This window comes from Physeter macrocephalus, chromosome 15, assembly GCF_002837175.3.
Source record: "Physeter macrocephalus isolate SW-GA chromosome 15, ASM283717v5, whole genome shotgun sequence".
Taxonomy (NCBI): Eukaryota; Metazoa; Chordata; class Mammalia; order Artiodactyla; family Physeteridae; genus Physeter; species Physeter macrocephalus.
The window spans coordinates 6314038-6331342 of NC_041228.1; the positions used below are offsets into that span (position 1 = coordinate 6314038).

The following is a 17305-nucleotide window of genomic DNA, read 5'->3' on the forward strand; positions in this document are numbered from 1 at the left end:
TTCCCAAGGAGAGGGTCTCTGTCTCAGTAATCTTTGTAATCCAACAGCGAGCACAGTGCCTATATTTAATACACGTAGTGGATATTTAATAAATGTTGGCTGAATGAATAAATGACCAAAGGAACGAATGCCTGTGATCAGTCATATTAATATGTTATCACAGCTTAAAGTGGAAAGACTACAGGCTTTCCAAGTCTGGTTCACATTCTGGGTTAGTCATTTACTTCTCTGAGCCTCAGTTTCATCATCTGTAAAACAGGCACATTAACTCCTGCTGTTGCCGTTCAGATTAAATGAGACGTGTGAGTCTTTAAAGGATTGCACTCCATGTGTGATTTCCGGCTAATTACTTAATCTTATGCTCTGTGCTCCTTCCCTTCATCTGTATAACGGGAAAAGCCCCACATACTTCGTGACATTGCCGGGACACCTATACAGGGTGAGACACGTAAAGTCCTGTCTAGCGTCCACTGTGTGCCAGTCACCCCCGGGCGTGCCAAAACCCGCAAGGATGCAAACACCATGCACAAGGCTTCCCGTATAGAAGACCAGTTGGGAGTCAAAGTTTAAAGGCTACTTAATTGTTATAAATTATGTAAGTAAAAAAATCTGGCATGAACAAAAAGAGAAAAAATTATATCCCTGTCAACCTCAGTACCAGGGTGCCTGTCTGTTCAAAGCTCGCCTGGCCCTGTATGAGTTCAAAAGTGAATTTATGCTTCATCGAAGTAACCATGTAGTCCATATTTATTTATGCTTCATAAAGCCAGTATTTTGGTTTGCGTATGTCTGTCTTTGTCTATCACTTAGAATTTTAAACATAAAGCAAGAGGTTTCTAGGCATTTAGGAAAACATTCTGAACAGAACACGGATTTCACGTATCAATGGACATCAAGGTCTACTATCAGAAGACGTAACTATGAAGCTGTGTTTCCCTCTAATAACACTCTTTTCTAAGTCAACACTTCTTTAGAAAATGAATTAGAACGCACTCATTTTTCACAAATAGGAATTTGAAGTTGTTCGAAAACAGGAGCACTGCTGCTAAGAAACAGAAATGACCTATGAACACTGAAAAAACTTTTGTCACTTCCATCTCCAGGCACTGACAATGTGGGATATTTACACATTTCTGATATGACTTTGGGCCTTAGGACTTGAAGAGCCACAGACTTGGTAGACACTGTTCTTCCTTAGAATATACTGAACGCTTAAGTTAAATTTTTAGAGCAAATAAAATTTCCAATTTTATTTTCCAAGACTTATTGCTTTAGCACTACAGTAAAGTTGAGAGCAATACATGCTATTCGGTAGGACAGATAGTGCTTCTCCAATTAAAACAAACAAAAACAAAGCAGGCCAAGTCAAATCACCGTCCCTGGCCAATCATCATCCTGTTGTTCCCAGAGTACAGCAAATGTGGAAGGGCACAAGTGTCTGCTATGGGGTCTGGACATAAAGATTGACTCTTACCTTTGGGCTGGGGCGCTATAGCTGTTATCATAGGAATCATAACTCTGTTCATCATAAGCAGTGCCATATCCGTCATCATAGTCCTAAAATATAACAGGAGAAGTACAAAAAAGTTCAGAGAAATTTCTGGAAAGGAAGACGCATTCTGCTTTAAGTGAATTAATTCAGCTACCATTTAACTATATATCTAATTATAATGTAAGGAAAAATATAAAAGTGACATCAGTGAAAATGATAGAGTAAGAACCTCCAAAAATTCTCCTGAAAAAGCAAAGAGAAACTGGTAAAAATTGTTAGAATCAACATTTTTAGATCCCTGGAAATTAACCAGAGGCTTGCAGAGATCTAGGGAGCATTTACATTTAAAAAATTGGCTGCACCTTGGAATGAAGGGTGAGCTCGGTCCTATTCCCAACCCTCACCCCCAGCTCTGCAGGAGCTGCAATCCAGCAAGGAGGAAACCAGCAGGATGGAGGTCACTGGAGGGGGCAGGGCAGGGTGGAGGCGTTCAAAACCCCATCCCCAGAGGATTGCCTTTATTTGACCTGACTGGGAGCTCATCCAGTGCACACAGCCTTTTCCCTCAGGGTATTTGAAGAAAATAATTAGAGGCAATTGTTTATGAGTTTAGCTGCTTGAAGTGGTGGAGAAAAACTGGAGCAAATAACAGGCTAACCAAAAAGCTTACAAGGAAAAGTGGGGGAATGAGACGTCCATAAGAGCTCTGCAAAGTTCTGACATATTTCTGGAATCTCAAAGGCTACAGTGTCACGTACTTGCCCAGGACAGACCTGAGAAGGCCCTGAGCTCTCTCCTCTGGCTGACCTTGAGGTCCAGTATAAGAAGGAAAGTCAAGGCTAAGCCAGTGAGTTGTAAACTGATTGGCTCAGTGTTGAGGACAAGCTCCAGCAGGTACCCACAGCCTCGTGGTAAAGACTACAGACTTAATCTCCAAGCATTTGACAAAATCTCTGCCCAATCATTAGCTGACCACTGAGGTAAGAGAGAAAAGACACTTCTGTGGCAACGCATGATAAATATCGACTTTACGATATTAGTTTGGAAAAGTAATTAAATCAAGAAAAAAAAAATCCTAGGGAGGAAGGAGAATTTGATTTTCACACGGACACACTATATTAAATGTCCAGTTTTAAACAGACAAAAACCATTATGCAACATGCAAAGAAAAAACAAAAGTATAGTCTATATACGAGGAAAAAAAGTAGTCAATAGAAAAACATCCCTGATGAAGCTGAGACACTGAACTTACTGGACAAAGACTTTATTTATTTTTATTATTTATGGGGGTACAGTTGTTTTACGATGTTGTGTTAGTTTCTACTGCACAGTGAAGTGGAGTTCCCTGTGCTAATACGGCAGGTTCTTATTAGTTATCTATTTTATACATATTAGTGCACACAGGTCAATCCCAATTAGGTTGATCCCAATCTCCCAATTCATCCCACTAGACAAAGACTTTAAATCAGTTACTTGAAATATATTCAAGGAACTAAATGATAGCCTGTATCTAAAAAGCTAAAGAAGGGTATTAGAACAATGCCTCACCAAAACAGAGAATATTAATATAGATATAAGAAATACAGAAAAGAATCCAAAGAAATTCTTGAGGTGCAAAGTGTAACAACTCAAATGAAAAATTCACTAGCCAGGTTGAACAGCAGAAACACAGGTGTAACTCTTTGTGACCTTGGTTATTAGTTTCTTAGATATGCTAACAAAAGCACAAACAACCAAAAAAATATAAATAAAACGGACTCCAGCAAAACTAAAAACTTCTATGTCAAAGGACATTAGCAAGGAAGTGAAAAGACAATCTACAGTATGGGAGAGAGTATTTGCAAATCACATATCTGATAATGGTCTAGTGTCCAGAATATATGAAGAACTCTCATAACTCAACAATAAACAACAACCCAAGAAGAGCTAAAGCCACTCTCCTAGTTCTATGAGGACATTTTGCAGATGTGATAACAAATATACTATGGTTATTTTAAAGGTATTTTGGAACTGAAAAAGGTCCAGAGAAATGATCGTTCTGTAAGATCAAATTAGGTATGTTGCTCAATGACATTTGTATCTATGAATGTGTGACGCTTACCCTACAACTGATTTCTAAGTTTCTGGGGATAATCAATTACATAGTGACTTTGGACTTACTGGTATTTACTTAATATTTAAAAGAGCCAGGAAATAATCTAAGTATTTTGGAACATCAGTATTATCAATGGTAATCAATTTAATGATCATCACCAGAGCTTTTGAAGTGGAGAAATGTGGTCAAGGGGTAAGAGAAAAGATGTGGAGTCAGATGGGCTTCTGTGTTTTACTGTCACTGATCTCAGTCAAGTTCATCCACTTCCTCAGAATCTGTTTCTTTACCTGTAAAATGTGAATCCTTAAGAAGTATCCTGAAAGGATGAGAAATTACACATACATATGTATGTATTCCAGCAAAATGCCAGATACGTATTAAGAACTTTATAAAGAATAGCTTATATTATTAACTATCATAGTAAAGCATTACCCTTGCAGACCTCTCTCCTGGATTTCTAAAATGATAAGACTCACAGGTGAAGAACACCAGGATCCACTACATACAAGGGTAGGAGCCAAATGACTGATTTTAAAGTGATGACCTTAGTTACTCTCTATTAAGAAGCATCTACTAAATAGTATACCTCAATTTATTTGATTTAGAAAAGCAAAAGTATCTGAATAGCAAGGTATATTGTAATGTGCTCCATTTTGTAAGACAACAATTAAGCTGAAGGGATGACACTATCTTTGCAGGGGTAAGACTTATACAATTTGTACGTGACCACCTTAAATTTTTTAAAATGTTTTCTCATAAAGGAGGAACCGAATATTTGCTGAAGAGCTACGTGTTCAGAACTTTGAACGTGGATAGAATCTAAAAGGAATACTCATTAAACAGGGGCAGAGGAAGAAAAAAAGTCAAGAATATCCTTAGAACACATTGTTGGTAAGCCATGGTGTCCCTTGCAGTAGGCTGAAGGCAGGTTGCTAATGTAGCTATGAACTTCCAGTGACCAACGCAAGGAGGAGAAAGCTCTCAGATAAGATTCAAACAAACAAAAAATATTTGAGATGATTTGAGTTATAAGTAGCAAACTGCAGATATTAGAATTCTGGTGAATTAACAAAAGCAGCTAGCATCTCAACAAAAAGAAAGTAATCTTACCGCATTAAAAAAAAAACCCAAAAAACAAAAACCAAAAAAAATCCTTTACTTAGCCCCTACCCTGTGGCTGGCACTCCTGCTAGGCACCATGGCAGGAAAGGGGTGTCCCGTCTAGTGAGTACGCCGGCGGGACGGAGATGACAGGCGACTGAAGGGAACTGTCAGGCAACGTGTCACGCGCTGTGGAGAAGGGGAGCACCCGGGGTGCACTGGGCAAGGAAAGGGGAAGAACATTTCCCAGAAGCGTTGAAAGCAGAGAAAAGCAAAAGTAGCTGAGAAAATTTATTAAAAATTCGGCGGAATGAACAGCAGGTGCAAAACAATGGAGGTACAGACACAAGAACCCTTCTCACCCAGGGTTCAGGTGAGCACACTGTGGAATGCACACGAAAGGGGAGAGCAATGAGCTGGAGACACCCATATACCAGACCACGCGTGGCCAAGTTACGGAGTGTGGATTTAGATTCCGCACTTCAGGACTCTCTCTGGAAACTGTGGGCATGGAGCCGGGAAGGTCAGTCTGGAGGGCAGGACTTGCAACTAGGTCATTGCCTTGAGCATGTGGCTTGGCAAAATGCAGAGCCCACGGCTGCTTCAGCAGTTTGTTAGTAGCTTAAAAAGAATATGGCTTCACCCATGCAGAATTCTCTTTCTATGCTTATTTAAAAGAATCAAGATTCTTTAAACTCCAGTAAATGACTGGAATTTTCTTAAGTAACTGAAATGTAAAGTAGTAGACTATTTAAAACCTACACTTATGTCATTCATTCCTTGTTCAATTATTCTGTCAGATATTACAATGCTAGTTTATTTGAATTTTCAAATTGTTTAGGTCACTGAATTATTGACTTTCATATTTTACAGTGAAGATTTTAAAGATTAAAAATGCAATTTTCACAATACTTCTTTCATGACGATGATTTCACAGGTGGATTTGGCCTTGGGGTGCAGCCTCTTCCATCACAAGTATTGTTTGTTCAATGGACAGGACGTGAAAAATATAGGAAAGTAGGGCTTCCCTGGTGGCGCAGTGGTTGGGGGTCTGCCTGCCGATGCAGGGGATGTGGGTTCGTGCCCCGGTCCGGGAAGTTCCCACGTGCCGCGGGGCGGCTGGGCCCGTGAGCCATGGCCGCTGAGCCTGCGCGTCCGGAGCCTGTGCTCCGCAACGGGAGAGGCCACAACAGTGAGAGGCCCACCTAACGCAAGAAAAAAAAAAAATATATATATATATATAGGAAAGCTTAAAGCAGATTGTGACAGACAGAAGAAGAAAAAGGAGTGTGACTGCAGATGAATGTGTACATTTCTGGGAGGGGATTCTTGTTGATTACCCGCTATTTTATTGCAAGAAGGAGATGAGGTCACTGGCTAAGAACAGTTGGGGAGGTCAGCCAGCAAAAGATCAACAAATGGTTACAACGAACCAGGAAGGATGAGGGTGGCGGGCTACCTGAGGGCTTTTGTCTGAGGGCTGGGGGATCTGAGGTACAGCAGCCCTCTCTCTCTGTCTCTCTTCTCCTAATGCTCTTATCTTCCAGTGTTCCCAACGACTGGCTGCTTTCCTTTAAATAATTCGACATTATGAAATTCCTCTTCAGATTTTTCTGAGGCTAGTTAGAAATTTTAAAGAAGAGTGAATGCATTCTTTGTCACAAGTTAACAAATAATCGAGTGGAATCATCCATCCACTGTAGCGGGGAGCTGCTGAGCTATCAATAGTTCCATCACAGAGAAGCTTAGAATCCACTCTTAAAAAGCGCCAGGACCTGGGATGCGGACTCAGGACTCCACTGTCGGCAGAGCTCAGATGTGCTGAACGGCTTCTTTTTACACTTGACATCTCTGCGTAACTTCTCGTATTTCCATTTTCTCCTAGAGAACATTCCTCTTCACGACATGTCACAAAGTCTCTGTGTCAGCCCCCTGTTCTGCAGTGAGTCCGGTGCTTCACGTGCAAGTTCCTTCCAGGTCACATGCCGTTCCCTGAGAGTCTCTGTACCTGCCTTCTCTGCCTAGCCAATTTTTCACGACGAAGCTCCAATGAACCTCCTCCTCTGTTTCTCCCACAAACGCAGAGTCCACCACACCTGTTATGCCAACAATGGACCAACATATGCCGCTGTTGCTGTACAGAAACGACTGACTGGCTCTGGCCTCACCTACTGTTTTTTATGAACACGGACTGTGTGGTACCGATTCTTTTGCACAGAGTAATGGCAGGGCTGGAACATAACGAGGACCGCTCAGTAAATGCTCGTTAGACTGCTGGACTGAACGCTCCTGAGGAAAGCACGCCAAATCCCTCCTGCACCGGGTCCTCTCAGCTGCCCCGAGTTTGCCTCAGCCTGTCTACACACCTCTGGAGCCACATTCCTCAGACGACCCAGAGTGAGGACACTGGGCATGATAAACTCCTTTATTCTAAGCAACTAAACTGAATTTCCTCTGGAAGAAGCTTAACAGAGCTCCTTTATGTTGTTAAAATGCACTGCAAAGATCCCCCTTCTTTGCACTTTAAAAACAGGGTCCTGTACCTGTGAGTGAGGCAGTACTGCAGGCACGCCTCTCTAACCAAGTGCTAGGAAACCGTCAGTCTGCACGAATCTCTGAAGGACCCTGTCCTAGACAGAATCCATGCTCCACTTTCCCATCTCACCACCATTCCACCTGCCAGTCGATCTTCCTTTATCTCCTATTTCTCTCTCATTTCTTTCCTCTACATTCCCAACGGGACCGCATTAGAATCACTCAGAAGCTGCCTAGTACTTCCTTATCTAATCCTTTCTCCAGAATTATCTGCTAAAACGCAAACCTAAGCTTGTTGCCTCCTTGCTTACAAATCTCCACTCCTCTCTCCTGGTTCCTACGAGAGAGAGAGAGTGTACTGTAAGCTTCGTCAACATGTTAAGGGCCCTGAGGAAGCCTGTCTGTTTCATGCTGTAATTTCTCCGCACATGCTGTTCCCTCTTTAGGTCTGTCGCTGGGAGACTCCAGGCTGAGTTATCACTCCCTTCTCTGTGCTCCCCTGATAACTGATAACCTGCAGGTACACAGCGCCCACAATTATTTCTCTGCCTCCTTTCTCTCCCCCTGGTCTACAAGGTCCTTAAAAGGAAGGAACAGACCTTGTTCTCCTGTATTCTCAATGTCCGGAACACAGTAATGAATAAAGAAAGGAACTAATTAAAGACCAAGTGGCAGGAAACATAGCAATAGCTTCTCTAAGATGAATGCAAATTGAGGAGATGTGCTAGAGTAAAATGCAATATTTACTCAAATAGTGTAAATTTTGATAAGGAGACCTCACCTGAATTCTTTTTTCAAACATTACCTATCAATCTTACATTCCCTGCCCTCAGGAAAAAAATTTCCCATTAAAACTCTGTATTTGGGACTTCCCTGGTGGTGCAGTGGCTAAGACCCACGCTCCCAATGCAGGGGACCTGGGTTCGATCCCTGGTCCAGGAACTAGAGCCCACATGTGTGTCTCACCTAAGACCTGGCACATCCAAATAAATAAATATTAAAAAAAATAACCCTCTGTATTCTATTCCTGAAAGTCAGAACATTATTAAAAAGAGTGAACAAAGATGGACAAGAAATAAATGTACATTAATAAACATTCTCAAATCATTATAAGAGACTTATTCATCAAGAGCCACTTCTGAGTTTTTGTCTTCGATAAGGAAGATGTCTAAATGGAACTGGTAGGGTGACCTGGACACTTGATAGGTGCCAGGGGGCGGGGGGGTCACATTATGGCGAAACATGCCCTAACACGGGTAGGGATCCTTCATCTGCCATTCCCGACCTGAAAACTCCACCGACATATGGCCCAATACCAAAGGAATCTTGCTCTGAAGAGAAAAGGTCTAGGATAAAGGAAACAGCGTTTAATTCTACTTCTGTCACAAGTAAAATCAAGTATAAAATTTAAGCTGGGAAAAACCATTTTAAACAGAGAATTTACAAAAGTGATTTGAAAATAATGTTTAGGTTTTGAGTCCTTTTAAAAGGAGACAATTAGGGCTTCCCCGGTGGCGCAGCGGTTGAGAGTCCGCCCGCCGATGCAGGGGACGCGGGTTCGCGCCCCGATCCGGGAAGATCCCACGTGCCGCCGAGCGGCTGGGCCCGTGAGCCACGGCCGCTGAGCCTGCGCACCGCAAAAAAAAAAAAAAAAGACAATTATGCTGCTACACCCCACCTCAGCAGGGTGAAACCTGGTCATTTCAAAATGTAAAAAGTTTTCACATAAAATACAGTGTTAAAAGATTATTTAAGTCTATTCTTACCCTGATTATTTTGAGTTTATAAAACACACACATTAGCTAAAAATAGTCTTCTGAGAAATTCATTCTTGCTGGGGTTCTGAATAATACTAATATCCTCATTGAGTATCAGCAATGACCGTGAACATATCACATAACCAAGTTATTTTATAATTAAGGACAAAATCACAACATTAATTACAATGCTAAATAAATAAGAATCTGTCCCCCATAATCACTTAAGTAAGACATCATTAATTCATCAATCAAACTGCATCCCCATGTGTTGATCTATGGCTGTGAGGAGTGTATTATGCAGCTTCTAGACTCATAACAACTTCTTCATCTCAGTCTTTGGAGTCTGATGCCCATGTTCAAATTCCAGCTCTGCCTCTTAACTGGCTATGTGGCTTCGGGGAAATCACCTACCCTCCTCCCACCTCAATTTTATAACCATAATCCACATCCTGGCTGCTTCCAATGGTTGTGGGAGGATTAACCAAAAAAAAAAAAAAATCTATGAAAGCTGTTTGGCACAGTTCTTGCCCAATAAGGCTAGCTCCATTTTATTGAAGACCTGTTCCCTTTTAACACTCTCAAGCTATTAGGCCAGAGAAACATCAGAGCTATCCAGATATTTTTCTTTTGTTGAATGTGATAAATTCTTAAAATGTCGTCTTAACAGTGATGTCTACATTTTCATTCTGCAAATACTAGTATTAACGACTACTGTGGTTTTTAGATAAAGGAATGGCTGACCAACAGTAGTTGTAATTCTATCCACATCTGAACACAGCTTTTAAAAACACATCTACATCAATTATTCACAGAAAGTCTTCTCTTCTCTCAGTTTGTATCTGAGATAGAACTAGATTTATTTAGATTTGACAAGAAATACAATATAATACAATACAATACAGAAAATAAAATAACAAAGAGGTTAACCCAGAAATCCCACAAAGGGAAGGGAAAACTTGTAAACAGAAAATAAAAGAAAATAAAATTAAACCAGAAATTGCACAAAGATGAGAAAAAGGGGGATAACTAAATTTTATTAAGCCCACATTATGTAACTCATGCTAAGGATTTTTGTATCGGTTTTGCCATTTTCCCCAGGAAGCAGGCATTTGTGGAATGCCTGCTGTTCCAAGCCCTTGTGGATATCGTGTTGAACAAACAAAACAAAACAAACACCTCTGTCCTCATGGGGCTTACATTCCAGTGGGGAAGCAGACAAACATCAATCCTCACGTACACAGTGCATAACACAGTGAGAGCGTGGAGGAGCTGGAGATCTTGGACAGGTGCCAGAGGAGTCCTCACAGAAAGGACCGCAGACAAATGTGAGCCAACGGAGAAGCTAGCTATGCTGGTATCTCAGGCAGAAGGAACAGCAGACACAGAGGCCTGAGGCGGGGAGGTCAAAGTGGGGGAGCCGGGGGAGAAGTGCAGGCGCCACATCACGCCTTTGGGGCTTGAAGGGAATGAGGTGCCGCTGGAGGCTTTGGTGCCTCATGCAATCTTCTGTGTCATCCAGGTTTCTGTCTTTCTCTTTCACTGGGTTAACCTCCAGTACACTATTTCTTCCCTTATCTGTGTCTAATCTGCAACTAAAACCATTGCTTTTTTTTTTCAGTTCTAAAATAGCTGTTTTCTATATTTTCCAGTTGTCTGCTTAAATCATCAACTTTATCTTTTAATTCCATGATTATAAAGAGCACAGTTATTTTAAAGTTTGCGTCTGCTATATGAATCTATCGTGGTCTGTTTTTTACTGTTTCCTCATCTTGTATGCCTGTAAGTTTTGATTAACTGCAATTACATATGAAAATTAAGAGAAATAATTTAAGGCCTACACTGTTCTATTTCTCTAGAGAGAATCTGTATCTGCTATTGGTGGAGGACAGAAGAATTAGCAACCTGCACCCCACACAGGACTGAGATGATAAGCCTTCCTCTGGGAGTATAGCTTTTCTGGGTTCTGATCCAAAGCCTAGGGGATTAATCAGCCCCCTAAACCCAAACTTGGGGAGCCTTAAACTCCAACTATTTTGTTTTATCCTTCCCAAATTCTGCATTTCTTTTAAGGCTCAATTCAGCTTCTCAGCTACCTCTTCAGAAATTGGTAGACGTGTTCACAGCCTTTCTCAACCAGGGTTCCACCAGAGAGTGAAGCCCGGTGCCCTAAGGTGTCCACTGTGTATAAAGTGAGTTCAACTCCTCTCCTGTGCATCTAGAACAGCAGTCATCTGTACCACCCCTGGGAAGCTAAGGAAATAATTATGCACATCATTTTCTATGTTCTGTGGGTTCTGGAACCCCAGTTGAGAAAGGCTGCCCCAAGGGAAAATCAGCCAGAAATGCTAAAAGGGTCTGACAGCTGATTCCTATCAATACCCAACATACGTGATTATCACCTATATCCTCCACTGGAAATGCAGACTCCCTGAGAACAGGGGCTTCGACTACCTCGTTTACTACTATGTCCCCAGTGCCTGGCACAAGAAAGCATTCGATAAGTACTTCCTGAATGGATGCCTGGCTGGCAGTGACGGATTTATATGGGTTCACTCATCCTTCCAAGTGTTCTTTCTTATAGGACTGGCCAGGAGAGAGGTAGCACGTGCTTCCAGTCCCATGACGAAGGGGAAGGGGCTCCTGGCCCACCTAGATGCACACCTGACTCATGGTGCAGAGGTTTCTCCACAATGAAAACATCAACTATCAGAGTTTCATAATGTTAGTATTAAGATTACTCCTTGCTCAGCTTTTAGACGCACCCAGAGACCTTCAGATTCTCATCTGGTTTAACAGCAGAGGGACCAGATGTGCTGAAGGTTTGTTCGGCTTGAACAAATCTGCTTGAAGGAAGACGTGCTGTTCTGTTATAAACAAGAGTATCTGGTCTGTCTAATACAATGTTTTTAATACACAGATTGATCACATTTTTAACCTTTTTATTCAAGCATAAAATAATTCATAGAAAGGTACAAATCCTAAGTGCACAGCTTAGTGAATTTTCACCAAGTGAGCACAGCTATGTAACCAGCACCCGGATCAAGAAAGGCAGCATCAACAGCCCCCCTTGTGTGCATCCTCAGTTATGATCTCCCGCACAAAGGAACGCCATCCTGACTTTCAACACCACCAGGGAGGTTAACTTGCTTTCAAGCTTCACAGAGATGGAATCAGAGTGGCTACTCCTTCGTGCCAGGTTTCTTTCAGTCAACGGCGTGCCCGTGAGATCTGTCCACGGTGCTGCAGGCAGCAACCCCTGGTTCCTTCTTGCTGCTTGAAAACTTGGTCTGTATGGTTGTACTACCACTTCTTCATCCACTCCCGTTATGAATACTTTGCTTCTTTCTAGTTTTGCCTACATGCCTCTTAGGCACGTCTTGTGGTGCATCCAAGTATGAGTCTCTGTTGAGTGGTTCCCAGAGCAGAATCACTGGCTCTTGGGGAGGCATGTTTTCGGCTTTAACATGTGGTACCAAACATTCTTCCAAAGCAGTTGTATCGACTTACATTCCCACAACAGTGGATGAGAATTCCTATAGCACCCCATTCCAGCTAACACCTGAAACTATCCTTTTAACTTTAATCTTCCTGGTGGATGTGAATAGTACTGGATATTCTGTTTTTCATTTATTAATGTTTGGGGCACAGTTAGCAAGAGTTGGCCCTGAAAGATGGAGCAATACTGGTAAACTGACGAACTAAATATTACTTTTAATGTGCTAGGCACTATTCTAAATACTTTCCATATGTTAATTTATCTAATCTTCCTAACAACCCCGTGTGATAAGCACTAATATTTCCATTTACAGATTAGGAATTGAGGCACAGAGCAGTTAAGCAACTTGCCTAAGGTCACACAGCAATTAAAGGCACAGCAAGGATTTCAAACTAGTGAATTCGGCTCCTGACTTTGCTTTTAACCACTGATATTCTGCCTGACCCTACAAAACTGAGGGTCAGACCCTGTACCTTAATGAACTCCCCAAGATAATGTCACACTATGAGGACATATCGAGATGGCCAGCTGGTCTTCCACTTGTATCACCCAACCTGATGATGTGGCTTTACTTTAAACTGCTTTAGCCCTAAAGTACCTTTCAAGATTCCATGTACTGTTTCAAGATTCCATGTACTGTTATGTACCTCAGCTCTATTCAACCTATAAACAAACTGAATAGAAAAAAAATAAAGGTATAAATAAAAAGACGCTAGTAAACCTCATCAGTACTGTACCAGCAGAGCGCTCTGGCTGTCCCTGCACACGCCTGCACCTGCATGTGTGTGCCCATGCCTTTGAATGTCACGTGAGTCTTCATGGAAAGTGCCCCCCCCCCCGCCGCCCCCCAGCTCTCCCTGAGTGCTGCCAGCCCCTTTTCCTGTTTGGTTTACACAGTTTCCTCTGGAAAGTCTTCCCACATTCCATCAAGCAGTTAGCCTTCCTTCCTCTGTCCTCCCTCAACACTCTGCATGTAAGTCAACTGCAGGTGTTCCTCTCCTGAATAATCACTGGGCTTTGTTTCTGAATCGAGAAATCAAACATTGATTACTTACTCAATTCTGGGCTCTGTGGATAAAAAGGGATGGCCCCTATCATCAGCTTAAAATATAATGGGAAACAGTAAGACAAATAAAGGAGTGATGTCATCACTCTAAGGTTAAGTACCCTAAATAGGATGTACACAAGTGGATCCAAATAATGACCACCTGACGTTTACAGGGGATTGTGAAAGGCTTCAAAGTGAGGGTGATAACTGTTCTTTCGGAGACTCTGGTCTACCTGCAGGCGAGGACTGAGTTCTACGCATGCTGGTGAAAAGCTCAAGGAAATCAATAAAACGAAGATGGCAGGTTCTTGTGGGAAATCCACTGGAACAGAGGACTAGTCTAGTGGTTCTCAAGTTCCCCTCCCGGCCTCTGCCCTGATTCACCCAAGGGATGTGACACGCCCCTCACATTAGCTCAACTACAATCGCTCGCTCACCTTACTTGGATGGGCAAGCCTAGTTAGGGAGACAGAATCTGCTTTCCGTGCCTTAGAGACATTGCCATTTCAGAGTCCTCTACTCCCTTAATAAAGCACATTTTGGGGGGTTGCTTTTGCTTAAAGGAGGAAAAACAAAAACAAAATCCCTTCATATTCACAACTTAAAAATCTGAAATTATTTCCTAAAGTTTTACATTTCTAAAAGAGGTCAACTTTTCAAGCAATTTAGGAAAGAGATAGACTTGTGAAGCTCCTGATAGACATTTCAAGTAAATTGCACACTGCTCTCATTCTTGCTTCTGGTAAAATGGATATAAAAAATTACAGAACCTTCATCTTTTTATCTAAAATAAAAAGGTGTCCCTAGGCTTTTCAATCCACATTTAAAATGCATTTTCATAAATAACCTTTTCACAATCTGTAACTGTTTTAATTAAATTTCTCACTGTGGAAAACAAGAAAATTGAAGCAGTTTAGAGATTACTTAATTGTCAAAAAAATTACGCCAGTAGTCACTGCAATGGGAAAATTTGCCATTAGTACAACTCTCAGCTGGACCAAAACTCCCAGACTAGTCATACAATTAAAACTTCAGGTGAGCTCTCAGAAGAATGACAAGGAATGTAACTTCCCTGAGTCTTTAAGCAAAGTCTACATTACAGAATTATGTGTACATTCTAAAGATATATTTGGTTTTTCCCTATAGGCTTTCATTGATGTTCCTAGTTGACAAAATTTCAGAAGAGTTTATTCTTAGGGCCAACGGAGACATGGTGGTCCCCGCGGAGCCATGTTATAGACAAGGACACTGTTGATGGTGGTTTCTTTTCCTACAGCTTCAATGAGTCTGATGCTAGAGAACAGGCAGGAAAGGCATGTCTTTGTGTACAAACACAAGGTATAGATTTCTGCTCCCATTTAAACTGTCTCTTTGACCCTTCACACTTGGGTTAGGTTAACCAATGGCAGAAGTCCTGAGGACACACCCTCCAGTAGTTGCAGAAGGATTAGTAAAACCAACTGCTACCCAATCATGGGCCTCTTGCTCTAAGTTTGGCATAGGAACCCTCATGTCTGAAGTGATTAAATAATTTTTCCCATTCATCTGTCAGTTTCTCTGTCCACAAACAAAGAGTTCTAAATTAGATGAAACTGACTTGTCCAGGAAGCACCAGATCTTGGTTAAGAGCGTGGGCTCTGGAGCCAGACTGCTGGGCTTTAAATTCTAGCTCTGCCCTAATCAGCTGTATGACTTCTAGAAAGTACTGATATTCATCTCATGTGGTGTTTTAAGGATATGACAGATCCATGTAAAGCGCTGAGAAAAGTGCTGGTGAAGAAAAATAAGGGCACGTGAGTTTCATTACTAACTAGAAGTGTGATTTGGGAAAAATTAGTTATCCTCTCTAAACGGTCTGGTGATCATCTTTACCTCACAGGGCTGAAGTGAGGACTGAATAAGATGATACAGGAGAAGTGCCCAGCACACTAATATGTTCTATAAAGTAAATACCCAACAAATGGCAGCTGCCTTTTCTTCCATCAACTTCTAAAAGTTGAAGAGTACACTGTTTTTCTGTGGTTATGGAATCAGAAAAATATTAGAAGACTAAAACAGTTAGGAGAATACTGTTCTACACTTTTGTGATCGTTTCCAAATGAAGCCATCTCCTTCAGATACTGTCCTTCCAAACATGTAATAACTTAAAGCAGCAACTTCTGACCTTAAGACTGAAGTTGATGATTTTACAAAGAAGCACCTAGAAAGCTCAGGATCCTCTTCAGTCAGTCAGACAGACCAGATAAGGGCATCCATCTGGAAGAAAGGTCCATGGCTAGGGATGCCTCTGCTATACAATTACGACTGTGTCTCCAGCTCTGCTCTTTCCTCACTTATTTTCTCACTTCTTCTAGGTCATAAACACTACACAAGTTAGAATATTGTGAATAAAATCTTTAGACCCCGGGTTAGGGAACCCAGGATCCAATCTCAGTTCACCCACTTCTCATTCCGCAGGCCACTGGAGGGGATGTCCACCCTTGCACAGTGCAGGCTGGGTTATCCCCTGTGTCTGTGGCTTAGTGACCTTCCTTCCTTCCTTCCTTCCTCCTGTCTGGGAGAAGACACCACCCGGCAGCACTGTGAGGGCTGGGGCAGCAGCGTATGGGGAAGCACGGGGGGGGGGACCACGTGCTCCGCTGCACACCACATCCCCCGTGGGGAGGCCCTGATCGGAGGATCTGAAGAGAAAAGCGCCTGGTGCCCTAGTCAGATGTGCTTGGCTCTGCTACTTCCTACGGCCCAGCAGCCTCAGAGAGCCTGCACATCCTTCTCTAAAACGCGTAGAAGTCCTTCGTGGGCCCAGCCATCCCCTGCCCCGCTCAAGTAGGCAATGCCACACCAGATGGGGTGGTTTGAGGACAATTCCACATTCTGTTCAGTAAACATCATACAGCTGCATAATCAGAGCATTTCAAGTACCTGAGAGAGCTTTCGAATTCTGATGAACTCGTACGACTTCATCTAGAACGCCCCACTGTACGTATGTTTAAAGGTGATTAACCCATTAGCTCAGGCTCAAAAGCTTAGACTGATTACACAATATTAAGATATCAAGGGATATTAGTGAATGGTAAATACCTCCCATGAATAGAAGGATGATGCAACCATAATTAAATGAGTTAAAAAATAATACGATTAAAATTTCTAAGACAATTCTAGTTTATACATCTTGAAAGATGAGTTTGCATTTAAAAAAAGATCTCACTTTTAAAATTATTTTTCAAAACTTGTTTCAGAATTCAAAAGTTTCAGAGCCACTCACCTTTAGCTTGTTTCTCTCATTAGAATGTTTGCTTTGTTTATTTTGTGACTTTCCTTTCAATATCAAGATTTCTATTTGATGAAAATACAATTTCTTATTAAAAGAACATGTTTAGGGTGAGTGGAAACTAAGTAAGTTTCAGAAAACAACCAATTATAGAATTTTAAAGTTGGAAAAGAGGTTAGAACAGCATCTGGTCTAACCTGCTGATTTATAGGTAAAGTACCATCACCTGCATTTTCCAGATGAAGAAACTAAAAAGGTTAAATAGTTCACACAAGAAAAAAAGTAGATGTGATACAGACAATGAGGAGGATTAGAAACCAAGTATTTTACATCTCAGAATAATATCCTCTTTATTAAATTGCATTGTCTTCCCTATTTATTAGGTCACTAAATGTTTGCTAAAATTGGCTTTAATTTTATTTCACTAAGTATTTTTTTTTTTTTTTTTTTTTTTTTGCGGTACGCGGGCCTCTCACTGCTGTGGCCTCTCCCGTTGCGGAGCACAGG

At 41.6% G+C, this 17305-nt stretch overlaps 1 protein-coding gene across 1 annotated transcript in view; it reads right to left on the reverse strand.

The window, feature by feature from the left end:
* KHDRBS3 (KH RNA binding domain containing, signal transduction associated 3) overlaps positions 1-17305 on the reverse strand; it is a 162470-nt gene that overhangs the window by 27079 nt on the left and 118086 nt on the right. The window contains exon 7 of the mRNA XM_024129440.3: positions 1475-1557. Within this exon, the coding sequence (XP_023985208.1) occupies positions 1475-1557 (83 nt within the window). The remainder of the gene's footprint in view (positions 1-1474; positions 1558-17305) is intronic.